This window comes from Pelodiscus sinensis, chromosome 11 (assembly GCF_052426305.1).
Source record: "Pelodiscus sinensis isolate ZL-2025 chromosome 11, ASM5242630v1, whole genome shotgun sequence".
NCBI lineage: Eukaryota > Metazoa > Chordata > Testudines > Trionychidae > Pelodiscus > Pelodiscus sinensis.
In genome coordinates this window covers 6,571,149-6,595,681 of record NC_143062.1, presented here as the reverse complement: position 1 = coordinate 6,595,681, position 24,533 = coordinate 6,571,149, and the positions used below count along the sequence as shown (strand labels likewise).

At 69.5% G+C, this 24,533-nt stretch overlaps 1 protein-coding gene across 2 annotated transcripts in view; it reads right to left on the bottom strand.

Moving 5' to 3' along the window:
- SEMA3F (semaphorin 3F) overlaps window positions 1-22,080 on the bottom strand; it is a 62,675-nt gene extending 40,595 nt beyond the window's left edge. The window contains exons 1-2 of one of the 2 annotated variants that reach the window (XM_075939550.2): window positions 21,797-22,080; window positions 16,555-16,701 (exon numbers count right to left, since the gene is read on the bottom strand). In XM_075939550.2, the coding sequence (XP_075795665.2) occupies window positions 16,555-16,666 (112 nt within the window). In that variant the 5' untranslated portion in view covers window positions 16,667-16,701; window positions 21,797-22,080. The remainder of the gene's footprint in view (window positions 1-16,554; window positions 16,702-21,796) is intronic. The other variant, XM_075939551.2, reaches the window with a different exon arrangement.
- Between the last annotated feature and the right edge of the window lie 2,453 nt (window positions 22,081-24,533).

Here is a 24,533-nt window from a genome sequence, read left to right as displayed (position 1 = left end):
AAGCCCTGGGCCACGCAGCCCCCGCCATGCCCTCGGGGAGCAAGGCAGGGGCACATGGTCCACGCAGCCGGTCCCCACAGCTCAGGGAGCAGGCGTGCTGCATGCCGGAGACCGGGCGGGGGCGGCTCGCGGGGGAGACGCTAACGAGCCGCCGGGGGAGTGCGCAAGGCTAGAGGCCGGATGGACACAGACCCACGAGCTGCGGAGAAGCAGCCAGGACAGGCTGGCGAAGTGCTCAGCCCCACGAATCGCCCAATCCGCTGCCCTACCGGCCCCTGCAGCCTAGCCCCAAGCGCCCCGCGTGGCGGAATGTCTCCCCGCGTCTCACGGCTTGCTCGCATGCGAGGAGCGCGACCTGGCGCCCGCCGGGCAATGGTGCCAGACAGCCACCGCCCATGCTCCTGGGCCAGTCGGCAGCCGCTCAGCGTGAGCCCCGAGCAGCCGGCCTGCGTGGCCCAGCGCCGGGGTGCAGGCAGGGCAGGGGCCCCGCTCAGGCCGGAGCCAGGCCAGGGGACCGGGACCGAGGCCTCCATCACACGCAGCCCCCTGCATGTCCCCCTGGGGGGCTGGGACTCTCCTTCGCCCTAAGGCAGGCCTGGCCCAGGAGGGGCTCGCACCTTGGGGTTCACGTGGGAAGCAGGGGTGCCAGCAGGCCACCTCACTGCCTGCCCTGTGCCCCCTGCCCCTGCTGGACTGCAGAGGGGCTGAGGGGGCTGGCGGGGAGCAGGGAACAGACCGGCCAACATTGCTGCCCCAGCTCTCGGCTCTCCAGTGCAGCCAGGGCCCTGGGGGGCCTGCGCCGGGGGAGGTCCCGGCCAGGGGGTGGGGGGCGCGAGGGCTGCCTCTCAGGGCCCAACGGGATGGGACGGCTGGGCACAAAGGGCTCGCGGGGCCCGTTCCCCCCGCCCCAGTCGAATGCCGGCGCCCAGACAAAGCAGCCCCGCCCGGCGCCACGGCTCAGCGCTCCCGGGGGCGGACACGCCCCTCAGTTAAGGCGCCCACAAAGGGGCCGTGGCCCTGACGGACACTTGTCACTCCCCCGCCTGCCGCCCCCTGACAGCTCCACCCTGAGCTCTGTAAAGGTGATGGACAGGCAGCTGCACCCCCGCCCTGACCTCTGACCCCCCAATCTCCGGCCCCGCTGACAAGCGGAACCACAGCGGCAGGGCCTCGGCTGCGCCCATCCCGCCTGGCGGCTCGGCCCGCAGGGAGGGGCTTGCGCCCCCCCTTGCAGATTTTAACCCCCCCCCGGTCCGGCTGGCTGCTACCAGAGTGCAGAGCAGACCCTGCCCGTGGGGAGTCTGAAAAGCAGGAAGGGGCTAACCGGGAGCCGGGCCATGACCCTGGGGCCAGCGTGGGGTGGGGGTGGAGGGCTAACCCGGCGCCAGGCTGGGCCAATGCCACACAGGGGGCTCTGCGTTCGGCGCCAGGCCGTTCTGCCTGCAGCGGCTGAGTCGCCCACGTCACGAGGGAGGCGAACGCGCGGGGCAGCGGCAGAGACGCGCCAGGCAGAAGCCAACGGGGGGGAAGCCCCGCGGGGGGAAGGGGCATGTCGGGGGGCAGGGCCCGCGGGTTAAACGGCATCATTGCAGCCCTGTCCATTCCACCCGCCGGGGGCCGGGCAGGATGGGGAGCAGGACGGGGGTGGGGCATGGGGAGACGGGGGGCAGGACGGGGGAGCAGGGCAGGGGGACACAGGGGGCAGGACGGAGGAGCGGAGCAGGGGGACACAGGGAGCAGGACGGGGGAGCAGGGCAGGGGAGCAGGGCAGGGGGACACAGGGGGCAGGACGGGGGGCAGGACGAGGGGACACAGGAGGCAGGGCAGGGGAGCAGGGCAGGGGCAGGACGGGGGAGCAGGGCAGGGGAACACAGGGGGCAGGACGAGGGGACACAGGAGGCAGGGCAGGGGAGCAGGGCAGGGGCAGGACGGGGGGGCAGGGCAGGGGCAGGGGAGCAGGGCAGGGGGACACAGGGGACAGGACGGGGCGCAGGCTGCTGCACCCCCAGCCGCCACGCTCCCGAGCTGAGCGGCATTTCCCCAGCCTGGGGAAGCAGGCGCCCCGGGGTCTCCCAGCACCCAGGCGGCCAAATGAGACCCGGGGGAGGGGCCAGAGAACCCAGCTAATTAGCGAGGAGCTTTCCTGACAAAGCGTCTCCCCTCCCCTCCCCCGGCCCAGCGCCCAGGGGGACCCAGTCCCGGGTTGGCCCGCAGCCTAATCCCCTTTTAATTGGCTGCCCCCCAGGGAAATCCCGGCGCTCCCCAAAGCCCTCTGGCCGGCCGGCCAATTAGCCAGCGGCCCGGAGCCGGGGCCAGGCCACTCGCTGGGCAGACCCTGCGCCCTCCAGCCCCCAGGTCTTGGCCAGAACTCGAGGGGCCTCTCGGGGTTGGGCCTAACGTTAGAGCCCCTCCCGCAGCGGCTGGGGTGGGGGGTGCTCACACGGGGGAGAGGGGGGGAGCTCAAGGGGGTTCTAGCCCTTATGCTGCAGCACGGAAACCGGAGCCCCAAGTTCTCTGGACCCAGCACGACCCAGAGCCCAGCGTTGCTGGAGGGGTTCAAACGCCGGGGCTTGAACTCGCGGCTGCGCTGGGAAGGGCGTTTCAGCCCAGCTGCACTGCAGCCCTAGAGCTCCGGGCACCAGCACCAGCACCGCCTTCCTCTGCCCCTCACCCACCTGCCCCTGAGGGCATCAGCCACCGGCCCAGCTCCCCTTCATGCTGCCGCCAGCCCCCCCCCCCGCCTCTGCCCTTCTCCCCAGGACCTGCCTCGCTCTCCCTCCGCTCCTCCAAGCAGCAGCTGCCGGCAGAGCTGCACTTCCAGCCCGCGCTCTGCCTCCGGCCGCAGACAGCCCAGAGCCTGCCAGGCAGCTCTCCTCAGCGCAGCCCGTGTCCCCTGGCCGGGCAAAGGCCCCGAGCTCCGGCCCGCGCGCCCCTCCCCATGCTCAGCTGGCTCCTTGCTGGGGCAGCGGGACCCTGGCCGCTGGGGAGCGCGCTGGGGAGGGTGCCGGGGCGGCTGGTCAGTTACCACCGAGACCCAGGAAATGCTGGGCAGCCACTGACGCAGCCCCCCCCCCCCCCCGCTCCGAGTCCTCGCGCCCCACTCGCACTAGAATCATAGAATCATAGAATAATAGGACTGGAAGGGACCTCAAGAGGTCATCGAGTCCAGCCCCCCGCCCTCAAGGCAGGATCAAGCTCCGTCTACACCATCGAGTCCAGCCCCCCGCCCTCAAGGCAGGATCAAGCTCCGTCTACACTAGCAGCCCCCCTTCTCCATACCTCCAAGGCCTCTGCCCACAGCGACTCGCCCTGGCTGCCGTCAGCAGAGGGTCTGGGTGTCACTCCACGCCAGGGCCCCGGGGAGGCGGAGGGAGGGGCCAGCCGCGCAGGAAAGCCATCGGCACGCGGCCTGGGGCGGCTCCGGCGACTTGGCTGCACCGGGAGCCAGGGGTCACGGGGGCGGCACATCCCAGCGCCGAGCTGGTCCCCAGCCGACCTGCCCAGGAACACCTGGGATTGGAACGTCACCCCGGCAGGCGCTGCTGGCTAGTCGTTGCCCCGCCAGCCAGGACTGGCCTAATCCCTGGCGGGCGAGCAGCAAGCAGGCGGGCAGCTCTACCGGTTCCTCCTCCTCCAAGAGCCTCTTCCCCTGCAGGGAGTGGGCACCAAGGGTTAAATCCGCCGGGGGGGCGCCGCGTCCCCAGGTGCGCCGTTAACCCATCCGCGGCGCCAGCAAAACCAATTCCATGCGCTCTCACCCAATTAGTTTCTAATTACAGCCTTGTAGTGCATGCGACGTAATTAACATGGAAATGACACGGCGTGTTTATATTCAATAACCGCTTCCCAGTGTGCCCGGCGGCACGGCTGGCGCTGCCTGGCAGGAGGGGGCTTCGCCTTCTTTCGGAACTGAAATGCCAACAGAGTGGCTGGGACCATATTGCGCCAGCGAGCAGGCGCGGCCCCTGCCGGCGGCTCGGATGCGCGGCTCATTCATGCCCTGCAGGCGTGTCCCGGTGGGACGGTCACGCCCGCCCTCGTGCACGCACACACACGTGCGCACACACGCCGAGCGAGCGAGGTGCAGGCTCAGCCCCCAAAAGCAGAGGAAGCGGGGGGGGGGGGGCAGAGCCATGCGTGGAGGTGCGAGGAGACGGGTGGGGAGAGACAAAGGAAGGAAGAAAGGAGGGAGGCGGCAGGCGAGAGCAGAGCGGCGCGAGGGTGGGAAGGGAGCCAGACAGGGAGGAGGAGAAGCAGGAAGGCAGAGGCCTGCGCAGACAGACTGGGAAAGGGCCGATCGGGGGGGGGGGGGGGGGGAGGAAGGGAGCGCACAGGGCCTGAGCCGGGGGCACAGGGTGGGACACGCTCAGCCAGCGTCACTCACCCAGAGTGGGGCCCTGAGGTGACAGACTCGGGTCTGGGGGCTGCGTGCGGGGCAGGGGCTCAGGAGCCCGGACAGGGGCCCGTGGCCGGGCGATTGAGGCTGGGGCCTGCCCCCATCCTTGGCACAAGCACCCTCAGGCTGGCCCGCTGGGCGGCACCTGCCCGGGGATCGCACAGCCCAGTTCCTGCAGCGCCGCTTGGACCCAGCCCTGCTCCGGGCTCCCGAGGGGAGCGGGACGCACGTGCCCTGCGATTTCCTGCGGGGCCCTGGAGAGCCCGGCCCAAAGGCCCCAGGAGCAAGTGGGCTCAGGGGGAGCCAGCTGCCCTGGGGAGGCACCGGCAGGGACACCCAGCACTCAGAGCCCCAACGCGGGGGGGGGGGGTGAAAGCCCCTCCCGGTCTGCGCTCCCACACACTGCTGCACACCAGCTGGGAGCTCAGCTGAGCAGGCGCTTGCTAATGAGCCCGGCGGGAGGAGGGCGGGTCGGGAAGCAGGACTGGGACAGCTGCAGAGCCCAGTCCTCGCTGCCTGCGTTTGCGCCCTTGTCCCAGGCAGCCGGCCACACCCCCGCCCGGCCCAGCTTCTCAGAAGAGCTTGCGGCGCCCCACGGGGTGGGTGCTGTGCGCTGGATGCAGCCGTGCAAGGGCAGGGCGCAGAGCCGTGCGCCGGATGCAGCCGTGCAAGGGCAGGGCGCAGAGCCGTGCGCCAGACCCAGCCGGGCGAGGGCAGGGCGCAGAGCCGTGCGCCAGACCCAGCCGGGCGAGGGCAGGGCGCAGAGCCGCGCGCCAGACCCAGCCGGGCGAGGGCAGGGCGCAGAGCTGGGCGAGGGCAGGGCGCAGAGCCGCGCGCCAGACCCAGCCGGGCGAGGGCAGGGCGCAGAGCCGCGCGCCAGACCCAGCCGGGCGAGGGCAGGGCGCAGGGCCGCGCGCCAGACCCAGCCGGGCGAGGGCAGGGCGCAGAGCCGTGCGCCAGACCCAGCCGGGCGAGGGCAGGGCGCAGAGCTGGGCGAGGGCAGGGCGCCGAGCCGTGCACCAGACCCAGCCGTGCGAGGGCAGGGTGCAGAGCCGTGCACCAGACCCAGCCGGGCGAGGGCAGGGTGCAGAGCCGTGTGCCAGACCTAGCCGGGCGAGGGCAGGGTGCAGAGCCAGGCGAGGGTGCAGCGTGTGTGCGCCCCATTGGCCAGGAGCCACGGGGGCCAGGAGTGTCCCAGGCCTGGGCCCGGCCAGGCCTTGGCTCTGGAGCTCAGACAGGCGCAGCTCAGACTCTCAGCCCTGCAGTCCCTGGTTCGATTCCCCAAAGCGTCAGCCCAGGCCACCTCCATTGCCCCCACCCCCAGGAACGTGGCCCCAGCCTCTCAGCACCCTGGCTGGGACTTGAACCCGCAGCCCCGGGGAGGGCCCTGAATGGGGCCAGCCGTGGCCAGCCCCAGGATGCTGAGGGGCGAGGCGGGAGGCCAAGGCTGAGCCAGCACACAGGACCTGGGTGCAGTGGGGAGGCGGTGGGTGCTGGGGGTGCAGACCCCCCCCAACTGCCCCTTTGTGGGGGGGGGCAAGGCCCTGCAGGGAGTCCCGAGAGCGGGGAGGCAGAGCCTGGCCTGACCTCCCAGGGGCACAAAGGCAGGGAACCCGCGCGGGATGGCTGCGCTCCCTGCTGTGCTCAGGGTAGGGGGTCTCTGGGGAGCTCAGAGCCAGCCTGCCCCACATGGCCCCCTCTGGCCCGGCCAGCAGCCGCCTGGAATGATGGAGCCGGGATCCCCCTGCTCCCACCCGCCGCCTCCTGCAGCAGCAGCCTGTCTGGGCAAGGGGTGTGAGCACCCTAAGTCCCGGGGGGGGTAGGGGCCCTGGTAAGCTCCCCGTCACCCCGAGCACTGAGCCGGGAGCCCGGCTGTCCAGCCACGCCTGCGAGCACAGTGCAGAAAAGGGGCTGCCCTGAGCAGGGACACCCTCCGGGCCCTGGGGCGTGGGCAAGTTAACTCGACCCGCTGGACGGCAGGAGCTAAGCAGCCTTGTGGGGCTGGGCCTTGTGAAGAGCCACCCCTCCAGGCACACACAACTTTACAAGAGGGCGATGAGATTTCTCGACTGTATGTCTGGGGAAACTGAGGCACCATGCCCAGCAGCTCAGGAGCAGAAGCCCAGCCTCCCACCCCCATGAAGGCCAAGGGCCAGACTGACGAGGGTAGCTGGGGGCCTAACGTCCCAGATACGCAGCCTGGAGGATTTCCAGGAAGTGCCTAACTCTCCCCAGCTCCACGAGGAGTTAGGCACTCTCGGCCCTTTGGAAAGTTTTGGGCACCGCTCACGTTGGGCACCTAAATCCCTTGGGCTGCCCGCTGCCAGGGCGCTGGAGAGGCAGAGGCGCTGCCGTGGGGCTGCCCCCTGCGCACCGCACTGGTTTGCTGGCGGCGGCTGCACGCTACCCGCCGCCCGGCTGACGTGCCTGAGCGTCGCTCCCCCTTGATGGGTTATTTATGATGCAATTAAGCTAATTACATGGAAGGCGCGCGGCTCCGTGGCCCTGAGCCAACCGTTTTTCCTATTTCCCCGGTTCCCAGGTGGGAGGGAGCCGAGGGCTGGGGAGATGAAACGCACGGGCGGCCGTGTGCTTTGAGCGCGAGTCGCTCCCGCCGGCTGGGCCTGCCTCGGCCACCAGGAACGGGAGCGCAGGGCCCCGCGGCGCTCCCCCTGCCAGGCGCCCCGCCCCCCGGTCCTGGGCAGGGACATCCCGGGGCCACGCACGGAGGCCGAGAGGGACCCGCAGTCACCCTGGGGCGCACGGAGCTGCCAGGCGCAAGCTGCCCCCCCCCCAGCGCACGCCCGGCCCTGCAGAACAGCTGGGAGCGGCGGTTTGGATCGGGGCCCTGCTGAGAGCCGGGCCAGCCAGGAAAACGCTAATTCGCCCAAACCCAGCCTGGCGAGGGGAGGCCCCCGGCCAGACCCCTGCAGCTCGGCCGGGTCACGGAGCTCAGGAAATCCCTGCGGCCCAGGCAACGTTCCCGCCCTCCCCAGATTTGCCGCACCCAGGGAAGGGGCCTGCTGCATTCTCGCAGCCTGGGCAGGAGAAAGCTGGGTCTGCCCTGCGAGGGGGCCAGGCTGCTCCGGAACCAACCTTGTGCTGACACCTCTGGGCCACCAGGGGGCCGGGCACTGCCGCCACTCGAGGGCCAACTTCTGTCCCCCCCCCGCCCCAGCGCCCATGTGAAACGTGGAGCAAAGGGCACGGCCAAGGGGGCGTCTCCCCCACGGACACAGTGTGGCCCAATGGTGGGGCTGGCAGGAGCCTCTCGCGGCCGCCCCCTCCTGCTGTGGGGCAGAGCAGCCTGGGGGACAAGGGACAATGGAAGGGAGGGGGCAGCCCTTTGCGATGAGGGTGTGACTTCGAGGGCCTTTCCCAGGGCGGCAGGACAGCCCGGCTTTCCCGCTACAGAGCCAGGCGAGGGCACAGCTCCGTCCAGGACCCTAAACCTGCAGGCTGGGCACAGCCCCACCATGCCACTCTCGACAGCGCCCGGAGCCACAGCTGCATGTGCCTAAACCTCAGACCCTCCCCCGCTCCCCTGCAGCAGGGCGTTCCGCAGGTTAACAGCCCCAGCACCTGTGTCAGCAGCCCCTAGGCACACACAGCCAACAGGGGCTGAGCCAGACTGGCTGGGAGCCAGCAGCCTGAGCCACATGCAGCGTTTCCGAGGCCACACTAACTCACTTGGGCGCAGGCTGCCCTTACATTTACTTATTTGAAGAGACTGTCTCTGCGTAAACACTCACAAGGCGCTGAACTGCTCACGGCTGCAGGAATGTGCATTTCTCACAGCTCCCCGGCCACGGGCCTCGGCGGCCAAAGCCCCTCGCCTTCGCGGGGCTGGGCTCCTGCCCAGAGGGGCGCATTCGGGGGTCGCTGAGTCTGACCTCAAGCATAACCCACGCCCTGCACCGGCCCCTAGCACGCCCTGCACCGAGGGCCCCACCAGCCTGGAGCAGCGGGAAGGACGTCCACGCCCGATTTAACGACTGCAGCCGACGGAGAAACAAGCCACGCGGAGACGCAACCGTTTCATCCTCGCGGGCGAGCGGATTTGGCGTGTACCCTTGGGCTGGCTGGAGAGGACGCATTGCCCACCCGCCCACCAGGGCCCGGCCCCTCCCTTTAAACTGGTCTGTGTCCAGCGAGGGAGCAGAAACGGGCCCCCACGTGCTACCCGACCAGCAACGTCCCCTCATCTTTTTCCAACCACGTGCGGAATATTTTTCCAGGCACCGAGGCTCCTGCCAAGTGAACCACCAGGAGAAACACCAAGGTAGCCGGGGGCGCTCTGCTAATCCTCCGGGCGGCACGGGAATCTGTCGCGAATGGCCGTCCACGCGCAGCGCTTCCCGGGAACCCAGCTGCCCAGCCAGGGGGCACAGGACAAGGAAGCAACCCGCCACTGCCTTAGCCCCAGATCTTGGAACCAGACCCGGGACGTTCCCACACACTGGGTAGTGCCTCAGCCGGGGAGACGTCGGCTTGAGGGCAGGGTCCCTGGAGAAAGGGGCTCAGGCCGCCGGGAAGTTCCAAACAAACCCGTTTGTCCAGAGAACGCCAGGGCAAGAGCCGCTCTTTTCCCTGCCAGCGTGCGGCCGCCCAGCGCTCCACAGCTGGCTCCGTGCACGGCCAAGCTGGTGGGTTTGGAAGACACCCTTTGGTTTTGCAAGTACATAATTGCAGAGTGTCGAACACGCCTTATCCAAACAAGCCGGGCCCGCGAGCGCGTGAGCAGAGCCGCACGAGGATTGCCATGCGGCGCTTGTGCGCTGAGCGACAGCGAGTTCCACGCGGAAGCACAGCCGACAGGGCACGCCAGACTCGCCTCTCCACTACCGCTCCGGCCTCTGCCGGGCCAGGCAGCCAGCCTTGCAAAGGGGCTACAGGCTGGGGCTATTCACAAGGGACCCTTCCAGTGGCAGAGTTCTGCCGGCCCTTGGTAGACGAGTACCCTGCCTCTAATCTCCAGGGGTTGGCCCGGCTACAGGTACGCCCCATGCAGAGCTAACCCAGCTCTACCAGCCTAGGGCGGTCAGCTATTGCGGAGGCTGCCACGGGGAAAGGAAAGGGTTACAGAGAGCGGGGGGCAGGCAGGGGGGAGACTCAAGAGCCCCCAGAAGCTGAGAGGCAGTGGCCACCCACATCCGTTGGGTTGTTTCCGAGTCCCTCCCGGCTCTCCTAAGCTGCATTTCCTAGCTAGGAGAGCAGGCTCCGGGGCAGAGGGGGGCTCGCTGGCTCTGCTCTCGCCTCCGGCATTTCGCAGACTGGGCACAGGGTTAGAGTCCACGCTGGCTCGCCCACGTCAGTCGCAGCAGGACAGCCTCCTGGAGGGAGCCCTGAACGTAGCGGGGCGCTCTCGTTAGGGGCGCTGGCTGCTACGGCCTGGGCCCTTTCTCCAGCACTCCCATCCCCGCCCGCCGTGCTGGAAGGGACCACGCAGCAGCCGACAGGCGGGAGCCCTGGGGCTTTTCCACAGCACCCGTCGCTGTCGCTTCCAGAGCGCACGGCCTGGGGCGGCCGGCTCTGTCCCAGCCCGCAGGTGACGCGGCCCCGGGAAATCCCTCTGGAGCGGGGGGAGCCCAGGCCCGGGTGCAGCCCGGTGGCCGGCCATTCGACTGCTGCATTTCTGCGCACACGGACACTTACAAAGAGCCACTCCTGGATTCCGCCCCCGGGGAACAGGCACAGGCTGGCCAGGCTCGCGGGAGGGCCCCGGCTGTGGCTAAGAGCAGCCTCGGCTCTGTACTCGGCGTGCGGGCTGCCCTTCCCCACGCTGCTCCCGGGGGTCCGGACACCGAAAGCCGGCAGGCCTGGACGCGCCCGTCGCTCGCCAGCCCTTGGCAGGCGGTCCCTCCCCGGCCGGGCTGGGTTTATCCGCGTGCACCGTCCAGTCCAGCTGCAGCAGCTCCGGCCCTGGCTTGAGTCTGCTGGACCCAAGCGCTTTGCCCCCGAACCCCGTCCCACGAATCCTTTGCAATGGGCAGCCGGGCGGGCGCAGGCCGGCGAGCTGACGGGACGCCCCCCGTGGAAACCCCAGGGGCGAGACCCAAGGGCCCTGCTCCAGGCTAGAAGGCCGGGACGAGTCTGCAGAACCCAGAGGGGCCGGGAGCGAGGGGCTGGGGCGAGCAGGCGGCCGCTGGCTGAGCTGGCGCTGCGGCAGGAGCAGAGGAGACGGACACCGGCCCAGCACGCTCGGGGGGGGGGGGGGGTGTGTTCTGGGAGCTCGGGGCTCTGCTCCAGACAGGCCACGGGACTGAGGCCGGCTCCCTGTGCCCGCCAGCCTCAGCAGTGTGCGGGAGGAGACGCCCGCCAGGGACCCCGCGGTGCGCCGAGCGCCAGACTGAAACGGGAAGCATCTGGGCAGGTCCTGCCCGGGCAGCCAGCGCCAGGGTGCACCGTCATAAGCTCCCAGCCACGCCCACGGCCTCTGTCCCTCGGCACGGCCCCCCCAACGCCCCACGGCTACTCGCGCAGCCTCCGCCCCCTGCTCCGCCCCACGGCCCCCCCAGAGAGTCACTGTGGCCTTGGGCTCCCTGGAGCGGTGCGGCGCCGTCGTCGTACCCGCGGCCCCTGGTGCCACACGCAGGCCTGGGGCCCCAAGTCTCCAGCTTAGCCAAGAGCAGCGGCACAGACACAAAACCGCCCTGGAATTCCCGGGGGACGCTCCTTCCTTTAGGGAACCCAGCCCAGCCCCTCGCTCCCCCACCCGCCTCGGCGGGCCACAGGGCTCCGGGGCTCCGGGCTCATCCACACGTGGAACCCTGCAGCCGCGCCGCCGGGAGGGGTCACCGCCGCTCTGCAGCACAGACCCCACCTCCGTGGGGCCGCGGGCTCGGTGCCTCATCGCACCAGCCCCCCAAGCCGGCTGTGTCCTGCGACTGAGCCTCGCAGGGTCTCTCGCGCCGCGGCAGACGCCTGACGCTTCCCACCCGGCGCTGGCGACTGGACAGCGCCCAGCAGTGCCGAGCCAGGCAGCTCCCAGTCCCGCGCCGTGCAGGCCAGGTCACGTTTCCCGACGGCCCGCAGCTCTAGAGGGGCTCGCACGATCGCCCCCAGCCTGCTGCCAAGGACGCTCCCTGGCCTCGAGCCAGTCCTGCCCGGCTCAGAGTTGCCTTGGGAAATTTCGGGGCAAAACGGAGCCGTGGTGCAAAGCAAAACTCTCCTGGACTCCGGCGCGGGGCGGCTCAGCAAGGGCCTGGCTGCCGCCCTCCTATGCGAGAGGAGAGCTCCGGCCAGGCCGCCCCAGACTCCCCCTGCTCAGGCAGAGCGCTCGGGACATGTGCCGGCCGGAGCCCTGCTCCCACCCTCAGCGTCTCAGCCAGCCCCTCGCCTTGACCCCCTGCTGGGCTCGGCAGGGCCGGCGTCTCCCTCCGCGCCCGGCTGCCCAGCTCTGCAGCGGGACCTCACCGGTCCCCTTGTGCACGTCCCAGGCTCCGGGGCCATGGGGTCCCGCCCCCGCCGTGGGAATCTCTCCTGTCAGTCCCCACCCGCCGGGGCCGGCTTCAACCCCATGGTCCCCAGCGGGAGCGGCCCCGTCCACACTGCGGCGGCCACGCCGGAGCCGCTGTGGATCGACGCGGGTAAAGGGCCAGATTCCGCCCTCGGGGCCTGGTTCTCCGGCCTGAGCCCGGATCACGACCCTGTAATGCCACCTGAGCCGCGAGGCTGGTGCAGATTAACAGGCTGGGAAAGGGGACGAGGTGTCACCACCCGGTCACCCGAGTCGCCAAACAAGCTCAACGGAAACGCAAACAGCCAGGAACAAAGAACCCGGCCCCCTGCCTGGCGGGGGGCAGCAGCTCACAGCAATTGGGGAGGGACTGCGTGGGGGGGGGGACGACAGACACTCACAGCAATTGGGGGGGACTGCGCGGGGGGGACGACAGACACTCACAGCAATTGGGGGGGACTGCGCGGGGGGGGACAGACACTCACAGCAATGGGGGGGGACTGCGCGGGGGGGACGACAGACACTCACAGCAATTGGGGGGGGACTGCGCGGGGGGGGACAGACACTCACAGCAATTGGGGGGGACTGCGCGGGGGGGACGACAGACACTCACAGCAATTGGGGGGGACTGCGCGGGGGGGACGACAGACACTCACAGCAATTGGGGGGGACGACAGACACTCACAGCAATTGGGGGGGACTGCGCGGGGGGGACGACAGACACTCACAGCAATTGGGGGGGACTGCGCGGGGGGGACGACAGACACTCACAGCAATGGGGGGAGACTGCGCGGGGGGGACGGGGGAGGCTCACAGCAATTGGGGGGGACTGCGCGGGGGGGACGACAGACACTCACAGCAAGGGGGGGTTGCCGGGGGGACAGAGACAGACAGCCGCTCACAGCGATCGGGGGGTTGCCGGGGGGACAGAGACAGACAGCCGCTCACAGCAATCGGGGGCATGCCGGGGGGACAGAGACAGACAGCCGCTCACAGCGATCGCGGGGCTGCCGGGGGGACAGAGACGGACAGCCGCTCACAGCGATCGGGGGGCTGCCAGGGGGACAGAGACAGACAGCCGCTCACAGCGATCGGGGGGCTGCCGGGGGGACAGAGACAGACAGCCGCTCACAGCGATCGGGGGACTGCCGGGGGGACAGAGACAGACAGCCGCTCACAGCGATCGGGGGCATGCCAGGGGGACAGCCGCTCACAGCGATCGGGGGGCTGCCGGGGGGACAGAGACAGACAGCCGCTCACAGCGATCGGGGGGCTGCCGGGGGGACAGAGACAGACAGCCGCTCACAGCGATCGGGGGGCTGCCGGGGGGACAGAGACAGACAGCCGCTCACAGCGATCGGGGGGCTGCCGGGGGGACAGAGACAGACAGCCGCTCACAGCGATCGGGGGGCTGCCGGGGGGACAGAGACAGACAGCCGCTCACAGCAATGGGGGGAGAACAGCTGCTCACAGCAATCGGGGGGGCTGCCGGGGGGACAGCCGCTCACAGCAATCGGGGGGCTAATAGCCAGCGGAACAGGAGCAGCCCGTGTGGCCCAAAGAGCCAAGGCGGCTCTGGGACGTGCAAACGGGCTCTCTGATTTGCCTCTACCAGGCCCACTGCTGGGCCCCGGTTCCAGGGGACGGCGCTCCGTTGGGAGGGGTCCAGCCTCGAGGAGGCCGAGGGTGCAAAACCCGCCTTGGAGGGAGGCTAGATCCCAGCTCTCAGGACCTGCCTGGGGCCAGGCACCGGCCAGAGGGCCCCTCTCCACCCGCGGAGCCACCGATCCCCCCACGCCTCTCCGGCTCTGGAGCCCGTGGCTCTGCCCAGCACACTGGCCAGGCAGAGTCAGGGGCCAGAGTCCGGACCCCTGCGGGGCTTCGCCAGCCCCACCGGTGTTCCGGGCACCTGCACCCAGGCTACATGCCCCGGCACCCTTCAGTCCCCACCTACAGCACCCCCATATTCTTGACCTGAGCCCCCCAACTTCCTGAACCTGATATGCCCCCCCCCCCAACACCCACTACCCCAGCCCTGTGCTTCCCCCCACTCCCGCCCCGCAGGACTGCGGCTCGACAAAGCCCCGGCTCGTGCCACACTGGAGGGCAGTTTTGGTGGCACGACCCAGCCCCGCCAACGGGCATCTCGCTGGGGGGGGGGGGGACAGGCTGGGCTCAGCCCCTGCAGCCCTGACAGCTCGGGGGAGGCTCTTCCCTGGCTCCCATTTCAGCGCCTGCTGGGCCCCGCCAGGGCTCCTCTCCGCTCCCGCCCTTCCCGCGCCGCCTGCGGCCGCCGGCCCACTCCTACCGCTGGAGCCGCGGGGAGATTTGGGCCAAGGGGAGGGGCGAGCCGGCCCAGCGAAGCCCTCCCCTCCCCCAGCCCCAGCCTGGCCCGCAGCCTCCCGCCCCCGCACTCACACAGGGAAGGTAGCGACTCGGAAAAGCCGATTAACGCGGCTCAGCTCTGGCGCCCGCGTCCCAGCAGGCTGCTAAGGGAGCCGGGAGGTTAATGCGCGGCGGCTGGAGTGGCAGGGCCGGGACCCCGGCCGGAGGAGGGGGGGCTGCTCCCTTGGAGCGCGGCCGGTGGCGCCAGGAGTTACACCGCTCAGGGCGCTGCGCCCCTTGGCCCTCGCCGGCCCCCTCCCTGCGGCACAGGCAGCCCGGCTGGGCAGAACCGGCCCAGGGCGGCCCCTGGGCCTCGTGCTTCAGGGGGCTGCTGGCGGCCACCCCCGCACTGAGGTGCCCTACGAGGCCCTGGGGCCAGGCCTCCCCACGGCAGCAGGACGTGGAACGACCTGGCCTCAGCCCGCCCGTGTCGCTCAGGGGAGTGGGGTCAGCAGGCTGGGACCAGGTCGCTGCACTTCTGGGGGGGGGGGGGGTGCCACCCCATGCCAGGCTCCCAGCAACCCCCCAGGGTCGCCACACTCGAGGGAGGGGCTTGGGAAAAGGGGCGGAGGCAGCAGGGGCAGGAAGGGGCGGGGTGGGGTTGATCCCAGGCAATAGGGCCCAGGCTCCTAAAGCCCCCCGAGGCAGGATTTGGGCTCCTAAGTCACATAGGCTCTTGGAACCCCGCCTGACAGCTGCTTGATCCGGGTGTTGCTCCTGCCAGCCCAGCTCCCAGGGCACCAAGGACGAGCCACGCCCAGCTCACGGGGACGGCAAAGCGTGGACAATCCTCGCACGCCGTGCTTAGCCATGCCGGGTTCGAGCCCCCGCCCTGGGCACGCCCCCGCCCCCACCTGGCCACTGCGCTACTGGCCAGGCGGCAGGAAACGGGCGTGCGGGTGCATCCGGGCAGCCCCCTGCAACGACCACGCCATCTCGGCTCCAAACAGGCGGCTGCATTTCCGCTCCTCCTCCACACCCTGGCCGCACGCTCCCAGCAGGGGGCGCTGTGGGGCAAGCGAGCGGGAGGACAAAAGCCTGAATTTGGCTCCGTCCTGGCCCCCAGAACCACCGGGAACCCGGCGTCGCGATGCCTCAGTTTCCCCCCGCGGACCTGGTGACGTGCCGAGACAGACCGTGCTGCCTCAAAGCTCCCCACCGCCCAGACAAGCTGCCCCTGGCCCCACACACACCCAGCACATGCTGGGGGCGGCAGTGCCAGGCCCCCGCTGGCAAGGCCGGTACAGCCACAGGCCAGCGCCACGGTGCAATGGCCAAGGGCTGCCAACCCTCTAAGCCTCTCGCTCCAGCCATCAGCCTGCTCCTTGGCCACACAGCACCGACCCGCCGAGCCTCACAGGGCCTCCAGCGGCAGCGGGCGAGGGCCAGAGGCACCTCCCACCGGGGCAGGGGAGCGACAGGCTCCGAATTCACACAGAACGCTCTCCCCGGGCTGCGTGCTATTGTCTATGGTGGCGCCCGCAGCACCGCCCCACACCAGGGCCCACTGGGCCAGGCACTCCCCAACACAGCGCGAGATGCACTGCCCCAGAGAGCTCACGGCCTAACCAGGGAAACCGAGGCACAGAGTGGGTAGCGACTCAGCAAAGGTTGCAGAGGTGGGAAGAGAAGCCAGGTCTCTGAGCCCAGTGGGGTGCTCTGCCCACTAGGCCATGCTGCCACTTGCAGATTCTCCCCAGTGGGGAAGCGGCAAAGACACCCAGGACACAGACGCACACGCACCGTTCGCTGGCGGCTGGCCGGAGGCGCCCACCACCTGCGCACGCAAACCCCGGCCCTGCCACAGCTCCCCAGGCACCCTCACGCCCCTTCCCCCTCCCCAGCTCAACCCCCCGGCCGGCGGGTCCCAGGCAAGCGCGTCGGGCCGGTCCATCCCGACAGGGCTGCCCCTAGGTTCCAGGACCAGCTTGTGGGCGAGGTATTGCCACAGCACCCGAGTTGAGGAGCAGCAGGAAAGCTCACGCTGCGATGCAGCCCCCACCCCGGGGACGCCGTGTGCCACCACCCATAGCTCCAAGCAGATATCACTGGCACCAGAGGCCAGAATCCATTCCAATGAGGTACCATGATCCTGGCCAGGTTCTCCCAGTGCCCCAAGGGCAGGGTCTGCTGTGGAAGGTGGGGGGGCACAGCGGGATGATGCTCTCATAGGCCTAAGGCTAAGGAGGAGGAAGAATTGGACCTGGACTGGACTCTGGAGCAGCCCCGGGAGGGGAAGAACCGGACCTGGATTCCAGAGCCCCTGGACCGGACTCTGGCGGCAGCGAGACGTGCCCCTGGCTCTGCCTCTTACCTTTGAAGGAGAGCTGCACCCGCGGCGTGGCAGAGACGTAGTCCTTGGGGTGGGCCGCCCGCCAGCCCAGCGTCAGCAGGGCGACCCCGAGCACCACGCCAAGGAGGGGCATGGCGGGGCGGCGTCCAGGCGCAGTCCTTGGGAAGCCTAGCGGGAGGGAGAACGGGGCGTTACCCGGGGGGCGGGGAACCGAGCCCTCGCCCCGCCCACAGACACGCCCCCGCCCAGCTCCTCCCACTCCCGGGCCCCTCCCCGCATGGCTCTCCCATCCGAAGGTGGGCTGGGAGCCCCCATGAGCCCGAGGGGTCCAACCATCGCCCTCACCCTGGGGCGAGGAGACAGGCCCTGGAGCCGCCGCTGCAGTAATTCCCCTGCCCCGGGCTGAGCCTTTGCCCCTGCAGCGCCCACAGGAAGGAACCGCTACCCGGCAGGGAGACGCTTTCTGGGGTGCTTTCTGGATTGCAGCCGTTCCCTTCCACCCCGGGCACTGCCCGGCGAGCCGGCTCCTTTGCACCAGTCCCCGGCACTTTGCCACCCGCCCCCGTCTGCACCGGAGGGAGAGCAGGCGATGGGGAGGGACCAAGCACCAGGCGCATCAGCCTCCCTCAGGTGGGCCAGCGGGCCCCGGCGCCAGCCCACAGGCCGGCCTCGTCTGGCAAAGCCAAGGGGCTTGCAGAGGGGCAGCGATCGAGCGCTGGCTCAGGACCGGACAGGCCCCCCCGGCCCAATCGAGGGAAGGATCCGACCAGCCCCTCAGCAGGCCCAGCCTGCGAGCGGTCCCTCCCCTTCGCGCCCCCGCCGAGCAGAGAAACGCGGGAACCGGAGGGGGGGAAATCTGGACTTGATTATTGACAGAACAGAAGAGAGACAAAAGGCTTTGGAGGGGGAAGAAAAGGGCTGCGTGTGCCAGGTTGGCTGGGCGCCACAGGGATCCCGGCTACACCATGCAGCAGAGCGCCGGGGCCACGCATGAGCCGCTCGGCTCCCACGGGCCACGGCTCCCAGGGGACAGAGGCTGAGCCACCTTCATGCGGCACAGACAGGCTCTGAAATCCAGACAGGGCTCTTAGGGCCATCTGGCCGGGTCCGTGGGCCAGGTGTCCCGTCCCGTCGCCCTGCGCTGCGCCAGCAAGACGCCCGTCTGGAGTCCAGGTGACGGAGAGCTAGTCAGTCCTTGCCCTGGCTAATCCCCCTGCCTGGCAGAAAAGCCCCCCTCACCACCAGCTGGAGCAGGCTAGCGCCACCTGCCAGCACCAGACCCTTTGACCTCTGCTCCAGGAGAGCCCCTGCTGCCCAGATCTTCCCCGGCACCGGGCCCTCAGCCCGCGCCCGCCCCGGCACCCTGCGAACACGGCGCTAGCCAGCCCTCGGAACCCGGTCTGCGAATGGGACACAGGCTGGGGAATCGGAGCTCTAGCCCCGGCTCCACCACAGGCCTACTGGCTGACTCGTGCGCTGCCTCAGTTTCCCCTTCTGCGCAGCACTTTGCCAGGTGCTTGGAGGCCTCTGGAGGAGGGCAGGGTGCAGGCCTCAGGCAGCCTCTAGCCAGCACAGTCTGGCTTCCTGGCATGTTGGATGCATGTCCCCAGCCATCGGAAACCCCTTCACCACAGTGACTACCTGCCCTCTGCCCCCCCCCATTGGGCAGGGGGGAACCAATGAGCTGAGAGATCAGGTGATTCACCCAAGGTCACACACAGAATCTGTGGCAGTGCAGGGATTGGACCCCTGCTCTATGCTATTGCCCTACCCACTAGGCCTCCCTGCCTAGGTGAGCAGCTGGAAGGAGGTGGGAAGGGCTCTCAAAGAGGGTCGCTGCCTCCAGAGCAGCCCCTTGTGGCCAACACGTGCCCGCACAGGGGGACAGCGCCACATCCCACGTGCTCAGTTCTCGGCCACGGGGCAGGAAACCCACCAGGCCCTACAGCGTGGACACACCAGTCTCAGCACTCAGTGCCCGGCATCCCCATTGGTGGGAGCACGTATTCCCCGCTCCTGGGCTCCAGCACACGGACCCGAGCGCCCGACAGGCAGGGTAGGAGTCCGGGGGCCAGAGCAGGAGCCATCTGCCCGGCACAGAGCTCGCCACGTTTTGGTGACTCAACAATAACCCGTCTGGATCCACTTCCATCCCACGTGCAAAACCGCAGCAGCGCGAGCCTGCCCTAACCCTCCTCGCCCGGGGGTTACATGGGCTGGGCCCCTCTCTGCCAGGCCTGAGAAGGGGGAGCCCTTCCCGGGCCCATGTTATCTCCTGGTTGAAGAGGCCCTGCTGTCCAGGACAGACACTGAGGGCAGCAGGGGGCGAGCTGGCTGTGGGAGGCAGATCACGCCCTGGGGGCAGCAGGAGGCCAGAGGGGTCTTTGGCGCTTCCCCTGCCTCCCCGGCGCACACTGCAGGGAGCGGAGAGAGGAGATGGGAGAGACTTCCCCAGCTTAGTCAGAGGCAGGGCCAGGCCACCGGGAACACAGCCGGTTCCAGCGGTGGGCAGTGCCCCGCCAGGCAGGAACGGCAGCGTCCCCATCAGCATGGCCTTGCTGCTGCCATGGGAGCCGGAGTCCCCTCTCCGGCCGGCACTCCCTGCTGGAGCCCATCGAACTCTCGCTCCTGCCCGGAGCACGGCGCCATGTGTTCCGGAGCCGGGACGTCTCCAGCCCCAATTAGCCAGCCATCAGCCAGCTACATCCACCCCCCTGCCGGCCCTGGGAACTAGTTCTGGCAGAGCCTGCTCGCGCGTTTGGATGGAGCTGTGTGTGCGGCAGAGGGGAGCGAGATGGCAAACAAAGGAAAGGGGGAAGAGGCGAAAAGGAGGAGGAAGACGGGAATGGAAAGCCGGCGGGAGGAGGAGGGAATCGGAAGCCAGGGTCGAATGCTGGGAGGAAGCCAGATGCAGCAAGAGCAGGGAGCCGGTCCGTTCTCCAAGTGCATCTTCGGGCTGCGATTCCTCCCTCCGGCGTCGCTCGCACACAGACGTGCAAACTCAGCGGCGCTGGGCAGACTTGTTCCCCAATGATAGCCAGGCACCTCCTTCCCGGCGGGGCGGGCGAGCCCGAACGCCCACCCCGGCCACGCGAGGGTCGCTTGCTTCTACCCAGCACGACCATTGCCCTGAAGGAGGCGGCTTGGCCCACACATTTGGCAGCCAGGGGACGGCCTCTCGGGCGTGCGGCTGCGAGGCCCGGCCGAGGGGGGGGTGGAAGCAGGCAGCCTGCGCAGTTCCTGGCTCACGGCAGGAGCCGGTCCCAGAAAGGGGCGAGGGCAGCAGGAAGCGCTCAGGGCGAAGAGGAAAGCCGCAGGCTCCTGACTCAAAAGGGACTTCTGAAGAACTCCGTGACTAACACACGGACACGGTGACACCAGCCAAATGGCAGCAGCCCCCCCGAGGGACGGATACCCCCCCCCAACTCCGCTGCAGCCACTTTTAACCCTCCACTGCCCTCCCCACACTGTGCCCGCTCCCTGTCGCTCTGCGCCTTTGGGAGAACCTGCTCTCAGCTGCCCGGCCCGTGGCGGGAGGGGGGCGCACAGCATCTGGGCAGCAGGTTGAGGGGGACAGGAACCCCCCCCCCCGCGAGCATCGCCAGCCTAGCCCCAAGAGCCCGGCACTCGGACCCGGCAAGTAAAAGGGCTGCCGCCACCGCGTCATTTCCAAGTGCTGGCAGCCTGCCAGGGGCACGCAGAGCACCGGGGGGCACCGGGGCAGCCTCTGGGCAGGGCGCGTTCGATGCTGGGCCCTCACACTCCAGAGATCAGCTGTCCCGGGACCTTTTGCTCCTGGTGCTACTGCTGCCACCAGCATCCGGCAGCACAGGCTGGCCCCAGGGGTGGCATGCCCACGAGGGAGCGCCCAGAGCCAGAGGGAGAGGGCCAGCGGGTGGCAGGAGCAGGCACGTCATGGGACCCGACTCTCCCCCCTGGGGGGAGGGGCTGAGCCTCCCGGCCTTGTGGGGGGGGGGGGGTGTTAAAAACCTGCCAGGAACAGCACGGGCCCAACCTGGCGCAGACCCGGCAGGGAGCCAGGCAGGTCCCCGAGCCTGCACCCAGGGGCGCTGCCCGACTCCGCCTCCTGGGCACCCAGCAGACCCCCACGCACCATCCCCTGCCCCCCCAGCCTTGGCCATCACCGCAAGCCAATCCCTCCAGCCTGGCAGCTCATTGGCAGCGCTGCCTCTGGGCCCCCAAGGGCCTAGCATGCCTGGCCCCCTCTGTGGCCCTCCTGCCCCGTCTGGCTCTCCCCCTGCTCCATGCCCTCCCCCCGCCAGCCCCACACGCAGGGGCCACCCAAGGCCAGGGCGAGGGCAAGCAGGTTTCCACAGAGGCAGCTGCACAAAGGAAGGAAGAGGCAGGAATCGGGGCGCGGGGATCGGCCAGTACTAGCCCAACCAAGCAGCGCACCCGTCCCGGGCCTGGCTCCACCTGGCGCCCCACGGCCCAGGCCCGGCCCACCTGGGCCACCTGGCGGCCAGGCCAGGCCGTCGCCTGCCCCAGCTCTGAGCCCTGCGCCCGGAGAGCAGACGAAGGGGTCGGGGAGCTGGTCCTCTAACAAACTGGCACAATGAGGATTTCTTTGGGGGAAGGGGGGGCAGGCTAGGGGGCGGGGCCCCTTCTCCTCCCCCCAACCGGCAGGCTGGAGGCAGGGGACGAAGTGGGGCGCTGAGCTCCCGGGGCAGAGCCGGGGCCACACGCGCCCCCCAGGCCGGCTCGATGCCGGGGCGAGGCGAGACGGGCTAGCAGGGAGCCGGGCAAACTGCGGCGACTCCAGAGCCGCTGGAGCGGAAAGAGGCGAGAGATCGCCCGGCCCCGGGCTGGTGCGCACCCCTGCGCTGGGGCGCCCGGGGCAGCGCCCGGTGGCTGGGCGGGCAGCTCGGCCGGGCACAGCCCCCGAGGCACGAGCCGGACTGGGGTGGAGGGAGGCGGCCCCTGCCTGGCACCAGCTGGGGAACGCGAGCCAGGACTTCCTGCGCGGCGGGGGGCTGCCCGGAGCCCTGCCCGGCGGCGGGAGCGCAGCCAGCCCTCCGGTGCCCGCCCCTTTCCCACGCGGACCTGCCGGCCCGGCCAAGGGCAGCGCCCGCCCCCAGCCCCGGGGCCGGGCCGGGCTCAGGGACGCTCCCGCGGGCTCCGCCAGCCCAAAGTTTGCGGGAGCCGCGCTCGCTGCCCGGCCGGCCCCCGCCGCGATCTCCGCCCGCGGCGCCAGCGCTTTGGAGGAGCCGGGTCCCCGCGCCGCGCCGCGCCGGACACGTACCTCTCCGGCCGCTCCAGGGGCAGCCCAGCCCGCAGGGGAGCGGGACGGAGCCTAGCGCCAGCCGGGGCTCATCTCAGCAGGGCGCCCGGCGGTCCAGCCCCGCTGCGGGGTGCGGGCGATCAGGGGCGAGGCGGCTCTGCCCCGCGGGCCATGGGCTCGCCTTGCGCGGCGCTGCCTTCCCGCGGCGGCTCGCTCGGTGCGCGGCGCGCAAGCTGCGGGCGAGGCGAGAGCTGCGCGCTGCTCCGGCCCCGTGCGCTCCCCGGCCCGCCCGGCGCCACAACTCGCACTGAGCCCGGGGCCGCGCCGCAGCCCATTGGCTTCTGCTGCCTGTCATTTGCATAGCCCCGCCCTCCCCCGCCCGGGGGGGGGGCGCTGGGTTGATTGGCTTCCCTCCCCCCCACACCCCTTTCCACCTGTACCGCCCCTCCCCGCCGGAGCCGCGGGTGCCAAAGCCCCAGGAGGGCTTGGCAGAGGCAGCGCTGCAGAGGAATGTGCGGGGGGGGGGGTCTCCTCCCCCCGATCAGTTTACATGCCCCCCCCAGCCTCAGGGCCCGGAGCCCAGAGCGGCCCTTCCGAACCTGCGGCCCGCTCCCGCCGGCTCTTTGGGGGCTGCGTGCTGGGGGGCGATGTCACCTAGAAATCTAAACAAATACACCAGCCGGTCCTTTGTCTGGCTCCGCAGCCTCTGGCACGGAGCAGCCTCCCGGCTCCCTGGGGTGGGTGGGGAGAGAGGAGGAGGGTGAGTGACGGGGAGGCAGGGAGGGAGGAAGGGGCCTTTGTGTTAGGGCAGAACCCAGCCAGCCAAATACCCTACAACAAAGAAACTCAGGCACAACTGACAGCCCCAGGGAGCAGCCCCCCCCCTCGCCCCGGCACATCAGCCCCCCAGCTCCGGCTGGGTGTGGCGGGGTGCCCGCTGCGGGGCTGGCGAAGCTGACCGGGGCTGCCAGGCAGGGGTGGAAGTGGGGCTGGGCAGGGAATTGCCAGGGCCCGGCCGGCTCAGGATTCAGCAGGTGGTGCTCTGCTCTTTCCGCTGAGCCGCCTTCCCCAGCAGAGCTGCGCCTGGGAGTGACCAGCGGCTGCTGCTTCTCCGGAGAGGTGGCTGCAGGACGGGGGGGCGGGGGGACCACCCGAGCATTGGGCGACATCGGGCACCCTGCACGTGTCCAGAGCTAGCCTCTGTGCACAAAGCCTGAGCGCCCCGCCGTCCGGGGGGGGGGGATTCCTGTGTGGAGCCCAGAGAGCCAGGGCCAGTTTCACGGACGTGCCCCTCGGAGCCCAAGCCAGGAGCGCCCAGGGCTGTGCAAGAAGGGCCCCTCTCCCCGCCCCGGCCTGGCTTTGGGTGCCAGCAGCTGCGCTGGCACGTGGCTCGTTCAGGCGGGGCCCGAGGTACCACTGGGGTGAAGGGCGTGTCCGAGGAGCTGTCTGGGGCAGGGGGCAGGGCAGCACCTGGGCCCTCAGTTCCCCCCCACGGGACACACACCAGAGCGGCTGCCTTTCTGCAAGTCTCTGGGCTCGGCACCGGGCAGTTTGGGGTTCCCGGGGCGGTGCCACGCGCCAGCCCAGCCAAGCCTGCCTGGCCTCGGGCATCCATAACCCACGACGAATGGGGCTGGCCACACTGTACGTCCGCTTCCCTCCACGCTGAGCACACGGCCATGGCCCCGCCCCCTGGCACGCAGCCTGGCCCAGGTTTGCTAGCCGTGGTTGGTGTTCCGTGGTCACAGACTGGGCTAGTCTGTCAGGGAGTCCGGCCCCGCCCCCGCCTGTGACCAGCAGGCTGGCTCCAAGGTGAGGCCTGGGAGCAGGTGGGAGCCGGGTGTTTCCTCAGGCCCTTAGAAGAGCCAGCTGAGATGGAGAGCGGCAGGGAGAGCCTGAAGAAGGGGAAGAGCCCAGTTCGCATGCCAGCTCCTCACGTGGTCTGTGGAGAGCAGGCAGGGTCCCGTCACAGGGGAAAGGATCCAGTTCGTAGCCACATGTGGCCTGGGGAGGTGGGCAGTGCGAGGGGTAGAAAGTTCCGGTAAGCCTCCCTGCAGGGGCAGGACAAGGGGCCGAGAGGGGGAGAAAAGCCGCCAGGAATCGTAGCCAGGTAGGGCAGAAGAACTTCTTTAGTTTGGTAGCTTGCCTAAGCATTTGGTTTAACCCGTAAATTGTACTCTGAGGCATGGGCCTGACGGACTCTGGGGACAAATTGACCCTTCCCGAGTGGGCGAAACAGCCCCTTGGCTTGCCATTGTAGTGGGAGAGGGCTTAGCACAAGGGTGGGTGCAGAAGGCTAGTCAAGGAAGCAATGAAAGGCTGGTGTTTAGCAGGGCAGAGTTAAGGTCATGGCGAGGCAGGGCAGAGTTAAGGTCATGACGAGGCAGGGCAGAGTTAAGGTCATGATGAGGCAGAGCAGAGTTAAGGTCATGACAAGCCAGAGCAGAGTTAAGGTCGTGACGAGGCAGGGCAGAGTTAAGGTCGTGACGAGGCAGGGCAGAGTTAAGGTCGTGACGAGGCAGGGCAGAGTTAAGGTCATGACAAGCCAGGGCAGAGTTAAGGTCGTGATGAGGCAGAGCAGAGTTAAGGTTGTGACGAGGCAGGGCAGAGTTAAGGTCGTGATGAGGCAGAGCAGAGTTAAGGTCGTGACGAGGCAGGGCAGAGTTAAGGTCGTGATGAGGCAGAGCAGAGTTAAGGTCATGACGAGGCAGGGCAGAGTTAAGGTCGTGATGAGGCAGAGCAGAGTTAAGGTCATGAC